At 35.3% G+C, this 10,545-nt stretch overlaps 1 protein-coding gene across 2 annotated transcripts; it reads left to right on the top strand.

Moving 5' to 3' along the window:
• The first annotated feature begins 1,300 nt into the window (after positions 1-1,300).
• On the top strand, positions 1,301-5,635 carry tmem176l.3b (transmembrane protein 176l.3b). 2 transcript variants are annotated; one of them, XM_042761059.1, is made up of 7 exons: positions 1,301-1,462; positions 1,866-2,040; positions 2,975-3,088; positions 3,341-3,397; positions 3,510-3,635; positions 4,777-4,884; positions 4,996-5,635. In XM_042761059.1, exons 2-7 carry the CDS (start codon positions 1,867-1,869, stop codon positions 5,059-5,061), a joined length of 645 nt encoding a protein of 214 aa, XP_042616993.1. In that variant the 5' UTR covers positions 1,301-1,462; position 1,866; the 3' UTR covers positions 5,062-5,635. The 2 variants fall into 2 exon arrangements, with proteins under 2 accessions (XP_042616993.1, XP_042616994.1); XM_042761060.1 differs by lacking the exon at positions 1,301-1,462 and adding an exon at positions 1,479-1,515.
• Positions 5,636-10,545: the final 4,910 nt, after the last annotated feature.

Consider the following 10,545-nt stretch of genomic DNA (forward strand, 5'->3'; position numbering starts at 1 on the left):
AAACCCTGGCCGTTGGCCCCGAGGAAGCCCTGACGAGGCATGATCAAGCCCCGGAAGTGACAGTGGAAACGCGACTGGTCCTGGCACGCACTAGCACGCCCGCTTTAAGCCCGACAGTGGAAACGCGGCTAATGAGGGTAAAATAAATAAAGAAATAAATATTTGACTAATAGGGAAGGGTGGTGTACTAAACTTGCAGTATACCACTGTATTGCAGATGGGTAGGCTATAAAATTTAAGAATAAGCCAAATACAAGTCTTTCTGATCACACACACTTTACTGTACAAACACAAAATTTTACTGTTAGCGTTTCTAGTATACAAACCTCTTTCTACGGTCAAATAGGCTACTGTCTGTCACTGTCTTTAATCATTTCTGTGAATGACTGTCTGGTAGTTAATGCCACATGCACTGTAATATGTTTTATATTGAAAGTCACATTTTCAAATGAAAACAGCAACATGATCGTTTTATAAAGTATGCGTTCATATGTGTTATTTTCGCTGGAGGAAACAGCTGTGGTGTGATGAGGGTTTGTGTGTGTGTGTGTTTTTGAGTATGTGTTTATGTGGAAGGTGTTTTAGTGAGAGCTGCACAGATGCAGATATTATAACAATCTATCGATAAACACACTCCTCGTCCTATTTCTCGCTCTGCGGACTGAAGAACGCGCTGAGAGACGGGGAGGAAAGTCTGTCGCCGTTTTCATCTGAAATTTAAAGGGGACTGAGCACTGATCTATAACAGAGACCATATATAGACCATATATAGATCATATATAGATCATAAATAGATCAGTGGGACTGAGGCGATCTCGAATTCGTGTACAGTTTATGGAGCTAACCGGAAAATTTTTAGGGGATGCCGAGTAGAAATTTAGGGTGGCACTAATACATACACCCATACACAACGTGTGAAAAAAATAAAATAAATAATATATATATATATATATATATATATATATATATATATAGTTTTTGATTGATTGATTGATTGTCTGCATTTTTTCCTTCAATAAATATTGTGGAAAACTGATGCTGGGGAAAAAAATTATAATAATAACAATAATAATATGCAGAAGAAAACCAAGTCTAATGTTTGGTGGACCCACGTGTTGCATTAGTATTCTAAAGTATTTAGATTAAGATACAAAACGTGGTTAATCTAACGAAAAACGTTACAAATTACTCTTCAAAGCGTGTATTAAGCGTGGCTGCTTCATTTATATATCGCCAGTATTTTCTTTAATGGGAGGTGAACGTCCAAAGTCATCTATAGCCTACTTTCATTCTCGTAACTTCCTTCTCCTCTCATGAGTTTGACAAACAACATTCCTCTCGCACGTTTTAGGAAATAGAAAGGAGTGTCATTGACGAGAAAGAAAGAAAAAAAGTTCTGTATTTAACAGAAGGAAAGGGTGTGAAACTTTACTGGATTGTTACTGACTCAAACACGTACAAGGTGAGGTTAACTCTTTCACATTTGATCTGTAAAACGTACATGCTAGAGTAAAGGTAGGTAAAGAATAATTGTGTCGGCTGTGAAGTCAGATGAAAAGTGTAATCTTAATTTCAACAACATTTTAGCAAACAGAGCAGGTGGATTATTTTTCACACTTTTGTTCTCGTGAAGCTGTAACGCAGTTGATAAAGCAGCTAGTCAGCAATGTGCTACTTGTTATAACTTGTTGTGTGAGGAGGAAGTAAATGTTAAAAATTTCTATCATAATCATAAACACTGAGAAACACATTTGCATATAGCCTGTTGTGCTCTTCTGGAACTTGTTTTTTTTTTCCTCTAGAGTTTACCTATTTTATTAACATATTACTGATGGTGATGATATATAATTTTTGCTCATTTGCAGGATGTCTCTGGCAGTGTCTCATGGCGAGGGGGTGACAGTGATCACCATCACCTCAAACCCCAAAAGCAAATGGCCGATACTGTGTCAGATCCTGGGCTCTTTGTGCCACAGTCCAGTGTGTGCTGTATCACAGCAGGTGAAAGCGAAGATGATGGGCATCTATATGGCACTTGGGGTGAGTTACACATGGAAACAACTAATGGCTGAAATAAAACTACATGTCTTTTGCCCATGATGTTTCTGGGCAGTCTGCAGATTTCGACAATCGGAGTTGACAGATTTCTTATAAAATAGCAGAATTTATGATGGGTACAGGCTCCCGTTTTTTTCAGACGTGTTTGATATTTTGAGCCAAATCATTGTTTTTCTTTGTCTTGAGTTTCAGTAAGGTAGGCTACATGTTTCTGCCTGAGTTTGTTGTGTTAGTAACGATTTTAAATGTTTGTTAGTGTGTGTTAGTGTACAGTATGAAGCCCAGGTTTTCTCTGTGACCGTTTAAAAAGTCGGCAAGTCATGTTTGAAGCCTAATGTTTTCAAATCTGTTCATATTTTAAAAGAGGTATAGCCTAGTCTATTCCATCCTTAACACTTTTTTAAATTAAGATTAATTGAATTAAATATATTTATCAAAATTTGATTATCAAATAATGGCTTAAGGTCCATCTTAAAGAGACAGTTCATCTGAATAAAAATTAAGAGTTTTGCTTGCACCATAAAATAGTCCATATAATTTGTGCGCTATATTCCAAGTCTTTAGAAGTCATTTGATAGTTGAAACACGGAACAAAATTTAAGCCATGATTAATTAAAAACCATGCATCTTTCTGTTATTTTCACAAAGCTTTCTTATGTCTTTAAAGCAACTGTATGTATTTACCTTGAAAGTTCAGTTTCAAAATCATTCTGATGATACACTTATGCCTTTAAAATTAATGAATGATATACGTGTTTCATTCAGTCTTGCGCACAGCCCGTATCGACCCGCTGTCCCTTTAATCGCCAAGATATATAATGTGAATGTAAAGATATAATGTGGTTGAACTATTATTCAGTTAAATGCAATAAAATGTAATGTGGTGTATAAACAACATTCTTCTCTTGTTTCGCAGATTATGCAGATTATAGTAGGACTGCTCAATCTTATGACAGGGATTTTATTTATAAGCTCTGGAATACATGACTACATTATGATGTGTAATGCTCCATTCTGGCTTGGTGGTGTGGTAAGAAAAATACCTCATTCTGATTCTGATTATTCTTGAGTTTCTAAATTGTAAAATGATGGAGTCCATAATGTCAATCAGAGTGAATGAACAATGTTGATGACATAAATGTATTTATTTTTAATTTTATTTTTTTTAGAATGTTGAGAAGTTGGTTGGTTTTTAATCCCCTAATTAATTTTGTGTGATCTGTTGATCTATTTCAATCGACAAATGTAAAGAATTCCCTTATTTCTTTGCTTTGCGTTTTAGTTCCTTGTAGTTGGAGTGGTGTCTATTGTTGCAGCTTGGTTTCCCAGCTATTTTCTGGTAAGCCTTTAATAATCACAAACAGTAGTTTGCATTCACTTTTTTTTTTTTTTTTTTTTTTTTTTTTTTTTTAAGATGCCATCTCATTGTGTTTTGATTTTGTGTATTACAGCTGCTCGTCACTGTGGTGTTGAACAAAGTCAGTGCTGTGCTGGCTATGATAGGCCTTGCACTGTATGCATGGGACTTAGTGGGCTTTAAGGTTTTTATGCACTATGAAGAAATGAACTATGACAAGGTAATTATTCTTTGTTTTCTTTCAAATGACACAGGTCTCAAATTAATGACCAATGAGCCACTTTCAAGATAAAAATAATTTAGATTTATTTTTCAGTTATGATTCCAGGTAACAAACAGCCTTTTTATACTCTAATTATTATTATTTTTTTTAAGCTTTAATAGTTTATACATAAATATGAACCACAAGTATATTTTTTTATTTTCCAATGCTATTGTCATATTATTATGGATACATTTTATTTTGTTTTAATTAATTGAGATTATTTTACTGATAGCCCTAGGTTTGAACAGTAAAATATTAAAAATAAAATATGCATATTTTGTGGAAAAATGCAGAGAAAAAAAATGTGTAATTTAAGTTCTAAGCATTCACCTCACTTTTTTTTTTGCAATAAACCTAACAGTCATATAGTATATTATCTGTCAAATAGCTTTGAAATGAAATGTATTGTTATGTTTTATATATCGTATAGTGCTATACAAATACATTGTCTTTTTTTTAGGTTTATCTAAGATTAATCTAAAGCATATTATATATTTCAGCTTTTATGTGTATGCGAGGGCCCATGTACAGTCACCAGAACAGCTACTATACACTCACCACCCAATTTTTGTAACCGCACATACATTGTACGCACAGGTAGTATACGCATATTTAATGTGTTTTGCACTAATCAGTTATTCCCCAAGTGCCACTTTGTGGAATAACTGACTAGTTCAAATCAAATTCAGTGGCCAAACACTGGCCAAGGCCATTGTTTCACAATAGAAATCAAAACTAAAAAGATGGAACAACAACAACAAATTGAGAGACTGCAACAATAACAGATGTCTGTATTGACAAGTGCTTGTGTGAGAGGGTTATAAGATAGCCGCTACTTTAGTTTAAAAGAGAACAAAGATATTTTTATGTCATAACTTCTGGAGAAAAATAGAGCAGACACTGGACAAAGTTGAAACTTTCTAGAGCGCATGTGTCAACCGTATGGATCAAAAGATTTTGGATAAGCATGTGCGCTAAGTTATGGTGAATGATATCTAACTTCTTGGTTAAAATGCTTTTCTTCTGATTTGAGACTCCTGGTGTAGGAATTCAAATTGCTTTTATTTCATGACACACTGATATTTCCCATCTTTAGATGATCCGTGAAGCACTGGATATCACTATGATGATCTTTTCAGCTCTTCAGCTCTGTGTGACCCTCAGTTTCTATGTCCTGACTCTGAAAGAATTGTGTAAAACAAATGTAAGTGCGAAGGTGCAGTATTACTAACACAGTTTCAGCAGACAAACTACAGTGATCATGGTGATTTTAGAAAGCTGATCAGTGCACTAACGTTTCTGTTTGGTTTTGCAGTCTGATGAGGACCCTCAACTTTACAAACCACTCAAAGAAGACGTCACTGTCAGTCATGTATGTTAGACAATGTAACAAATGAAATATACATTTTTAATTGAACTAGCTTTGTGAATATAGAAGTACACATTCTCTCTTGTGAAATACCAAATACTCCACAATCATAATGGTACATGTTTATTTTTGGTCTTGATTCTTTTTTATTTCCCCTTTACAGCTGCTTTTTGAAAATACTGACTAGAATTAAAATTAATTTTTTATGCATTTTTAACACCAAGTTTAAATTCTTTATACATTCAGTTCATTTAAAATCTCTGTCTTCATTTCTCATAATTGACCTTCATCAAAGCTTTTTTTTTTTTCGTCTTAGCATTAGATGCAATGGATTGCCTAAAGACTGTTTACAGACCATTTACTGTGTATTGGGCAAAAAGGTAATAATAAATAAAAGATTTAATAAGATTACATGACTATTTACACCATATCTGGCATCATGCAAAAGGTCTCCTCTTCTCAGCACAACTTGTATATTCTGTGATGCATGTTTACTCAGAGAAACAATTTACCTTGAGTTTGAACAAACAAAAGTCATTTCAGCTGTCATAAATGGCAATAAAACAAACCAGTGATGTGGAATGTGTTTACTTGTAGCATCCATGTGTTTTCTGAAATCATACCTAAGCAAATGAACACCATTAGTAAGTATTTCGCCTTGATATCCATAGTTTCATTCATTTTCAAAGGATTTTGAAACAAGGTTAGTGAGAGGGTTCTTAGGGTTTGTAAGAGTAATGTCATAGGTTATTAATATTTTGAATTTAATACAAGAAACAATGAAGCTAAGTGATATTACCAGAATTTATTCATTAAACTATTAAAGTATAAAGTGCTAAATATACAGTGACAGGATTTAAATGCTCTACCACTCATTGCTCATTGTTTTGTATAAAAATTAAAGAAACAATAGCTTACTGCTTTTCTGAACAGATAAGTAAAACTTTGTAATCAGTATTTCGTCTGCAATACATTTTGTACTATATAAAATAAACCAAAGAATAACAAGAATGAACTCAGATATTTTTATCACAAGGTCAACTCACAGAAACAGTGGTAGTGATGGTCCTGTCCCAAACTGGACAAATCAATTATATATATTTCTATCATCACAACTCTATGAATAGTTTACCATGTTAATGGATATGACAGTGTTACTGTATTTGGTCTTGGAGGAGTAGATCTGCTAAGCTGCTGCTGCTGCTGCTGTTTGTTATTACTGCTGCTGCAGAGACTTGCTACTGTCAATACATTCACAGACACTGTTGTGAGCATGTACAATATAGCATACATGAAATTACCTGTAGCAGATCTAGACAGGTGGAGCTGGGGAAGGTGGAGGAACTCTGATAGTTCTGGATATGGATCTTTTAGGTACAAATATGTACCTTTTAAAAAAGGCACCACCCCAGTGACAGCTGTTGTACCTTTATTTCTGAGAGTGAGTGAGTGATTTTAAACACTGTTCATTAGTCATCAAATCTTTTTAAACACTGCAATTGTAATGATTTACTGAGCTGAATGCTTGCTAAAACCCATTAACCTCCTCTCACTTGACTTGATGTGAGGGGGTATTTCGCCTAGTGGTACAATTTTTTGGATTTATGTAACACACATTTTCTTAGTGCTCCTGTACTTTTTTTTATATATATATTAGTACAAAGCATATGTATAAGCATTTTAAAACATATTTTAGGATAGTTTACTATATTGGAATTGCTGTGGTATTCCCAGGGCTCTAATTGAGGGGGGATGTGGCCGGGGGCGGGGGGGGGGGGGGGGGCTGGGGGTGGCATCCCCCTGGTGGAAAAAAAAATGACAAAAAGCATCCCCCGTGCAACCACCATTAGATTATTAATGTTGTGTATTATGTAACATTTATCGTGCAAATTAAATAATACAATTCTCTACTTACGATAATTCACGAACTAAATAATGGCTATTGGCCAATCAGAACTCGGTAACTGACATAATGTCATTGTGCTGTATGTGTGACTGTGAGGGACTGAGAGAAGATAGGAGAGCTAACAAGTATGTCACCAACAAAAACACACAGACACACACACACACACCCACACACACACACACACACAAAAAAAAAAAAAAAAAACATCTTGAAAATCCAGAAGCATTCACTGCACGATGAAGCCCATTAGAATGCAATTAGAATCCCCTTATAATTCAAGCAATGAAAGAAAAATCTTGAAAATCCAGAAGCATTCACTGCCCGATGAAGCCCATTAGAATGCAATTAGAATCCCCTTATAATTCAAGCAATGAAAGAAAAAATACCCATGTATGAGTTTTTATGTTTTATATTAGGGACGTAACGATTCACTCAACTCACGATTCGATTCACAATTTTTTTAACAAAATGAGATTTAAGACAAGTTATAAATTAAATGTGTCCTTTTATTATTGTTTGGAAAAAAAGCTGCAAGTTTCATTGTGAAATTGAAATATAACACTATAATAATATACTAATATAGCACTTACATATTATTGCTCTTTTGTTGGTTTTGATTGCTTCTATCCACCTTTGTCCTCAACGCAGAAGTAAGCCTATGGGTGAGACTTCCGTTTCATTTGCCGCTATAGGTAAATAATGAGGAGAATAACAATGTGCAGTAAACGGTAAAACTGTTTGCAGTATAAACCAGTGTGTTCTTAATTAAGATAACAGATTAAAATAATATGATAGGACACATCAGTTGTCAATATCAAGCAGTAAAACGAACTGTTTAGTACATCTAAAAATAGCTGGACGCAAATGAGACCGGAAACTAGACCCAAATGGAGGCGCCCATCAAATGGAGGCGCCCATCATCAGGAAAAAGGTGGATTGTCCTCATTTGTAAGTTGCTTTGGGTAAAAGCATCTGCTAAATTACAAAATTTTAATATAGGCCTAATGTAAATGTAAATGACAAAAGTAAATTGAAATTTTAAAACAAGCCCCAAATCAAATAAATAAATAACACAAATAAAAAAAAAATCTCTTCATATAAACAAAATAAGGCTTTGTCTGTGCCCTTTCCATTTAAAATGAGAGGCAACCACTGCATATTATTCATGATCCAAACAAAAATGCTCCATACATGCAACATGAACAGTTTTTAATCTAAATTAGATTGTATAATTTCGAAATTTGAAGCAAAAACAGAATGGTTTGACTTCAGTTTTGTGAAACAAATATCTGCATGAAACAGAAGCAGAACATGATTTTTTTGGTTTTGTGATTCTATATTTGACAGAAGGTGTCGGTTGGAGCGTTTCCTTGGTTTCCACTGTAAACAAAGCAGCGCTGCAATTATGAACTTTAAAATGCATCATACAAAGGCAAGATGAAAAGAAAAAATACAATGCTGCATTCCAATTCGCATACCATCCATCCTAAATAGCATTCGAAAATAGAATTAGTATGTCCCAATTCATAGTAGGCTATGTGCAGAGAATGTCTAATATGGCGAGATGTTTCACTCTCACTACACTTCCGGCTTCTGAACTGGTTGCAGTTCCACCACTGATCTATAATCTAATATCTAGATCAGTGAGTTCCACTCTGATTCCATATGAGGGCGCTCACAGGACGAGTGCAGAATGAATGGAGGTCAATGGCGGTATACCCCTCAAAATCCACTTTTCTCAGGATATAATTTTTTGTCTAGTAATTTGAATGTTGTATTCGAAAGGAGATGCAAAGAAATTACACATTGCTGGGTGTTAGATTTTTTAGAGTCACTTATTTGCTTTAAAAAGTATTTTAAAATGTCAATGACGTCATACGTTATACGTTCATTAGCAGAATGCTAGCGTGTTATGGGCAACAACAACTCAACCTGTAACAAATCAAAAGGACATAAGTACTCGTTCATTCAACTTTCTACCTATAACCCATGTTGAACTTGCAAAACCTACAATCAGATCTGAGATTTCTCAATGGCAATCGGGTGAAAGGGACAAATTTAGCCGTCTAGCCCCATAGACTCCCATTCATTTTGCACTTGTGGCGATCGCCCCCAGTGGAACTCTGGTGGAACTGCAACCAAAATTCGGTACAATAGGACTTAATAGGGAGTGGGAAGGCTCTCCGTAGATGGGCTCTGCTATGTGTAAAAAAGTATGCCAAAGATTCCCGGATGGTCTATTACTTCCGGTTATAATTCGAAGTGCAGATCGATGCACACTCTAACGGCTTATATTGCCCACAACACATTGCGTGGGGGATGAGGATTCAATTAGAACTACAAACACGCATTAAAAGTGTTAAAAAACTACAAACATGGCGGATATATGTGATCAACGGATAGGTAGATAAATGGATTTGAGTGATAATCAATGTCTAACCTGATGAAATTTAATGTTATCCACATTATATTTAATCTGCAGCAACACTGTAAACTTTTATAATGATATGTTTGGTCATTAACTTTTAAATGCATCATTATGCAAACACATGAGTAGAGTTCTCAGCATGATAGACCCTCGACTAGCAGATCAACGTGCCTCTTCATTTCTCTCCAATACGGTGGGAAATCAAATGAAACGAAATGTGGATGATGCTAACTGTTACAAGGTGATTGACAGGGCAGTTTAAACAGTGACAGAATGCACGAAACTAAGCAACAAAGCGTTCGGTAAAGAAGCAGCTCTAATTAAGTAGTATGTCCCAAAGCTTGCCTACTACAAAGACTATAGAATACCCAAGACATGTCACTCGTATAGTTTTGAATGGGGAAAAATGCAATGCTCAATATGGCTGCTCAATCGCAGGAAGCCCCGCCTTCTGAATGAAGGAGCCAATCGCTAATCAGTAAAGTCAGTGCATCACTGCAGCTGCCGTTAGAAGCATCCCGGTTGCTATAGAAACAGTCAGCATTCTGAGACGGGCGCTCAGGACTGCGCATGCGCACTGGCTGATCTAGCCTGAATAATAAGCTTTTTATAACGTTATTTGAGCAAAATAAACAACATTCATGACACAGTTGTTATCAGATTTATTTGGTGATTTCAAATATGAAATTTAATCGCAAGCCTAGTGAACAGTTTTGTAGGATTTGATGTTTCCCCATTCAAAGAGATAGGAGTTGCACTTGGATGCCCGAGAGGCGTTTCAAAGATGGCCGCCGAGTGACATGACTTGTCTTAAAGGGACTTTGCCTACTATTCTTCTACATACTCAAAAGTATGTACTTTTTCTTCACAAAAAGAGTACATACTTTTAGGGCATTGTATTAGGCGAATTGGAATGCAGCATATCTAAACTTTTCTAAAGACAGTAAGTTCCCCTCAGACATACATTCATTCACAAACTCCTACCCCTAATTGAATCGCGATTTGTTCATTATCTCAACCGATTTGAATCGTCACATATTTAAATCAATTTTCAACCAGCTTGCGGTTAATCGTTACATCTCTATATTTACTGCACAAACAATGTACTTTTCTGAATATCAGCACGTAAATATGCTACTAATTTTATACAACAGTGTAGAGC

Source organism: Cyprinus carpio, chromosome A7, assembly GCF_018340385.1.
Source record: "Cyprinus carpio isolate SPL01 chromosome A7, ASM1834038v1, whole genome shotgun sequence".
In the NCBI taxonomy this organism is placed as follows: Eukaryota; Metazoa; Chordata; class Actinopteri; order Cypriniformes; family Cyprinidae; genus Cyprinus; species Cyprinus carpio.

Excerpts from the sequence above, each read along its gene's own strand:
- tmem176l.3b (XM_042761059.1), top strand. The coding sequence starts at position 1,867 with ATGTCTCTGGCAGTGTCTCATGGCGAGGGGGTGACAGTGATCACCATC. Across the intron at positions 2,041-2,974 it reads GCATCTATATGGCACTTGGG|ATTATGCAGATTATAGTAGG; the intron begins GTGAGTTACACA and ends CTTGTTTCGCAG. Across the intron at positions 3,398-3,509 it reads GGTTTCCCAGCTATTTTCTG|CTGCTCGTCACTGTGGTGTT; the intron begins GTAAGCCTTTAA and ends TGTGTATTACAG.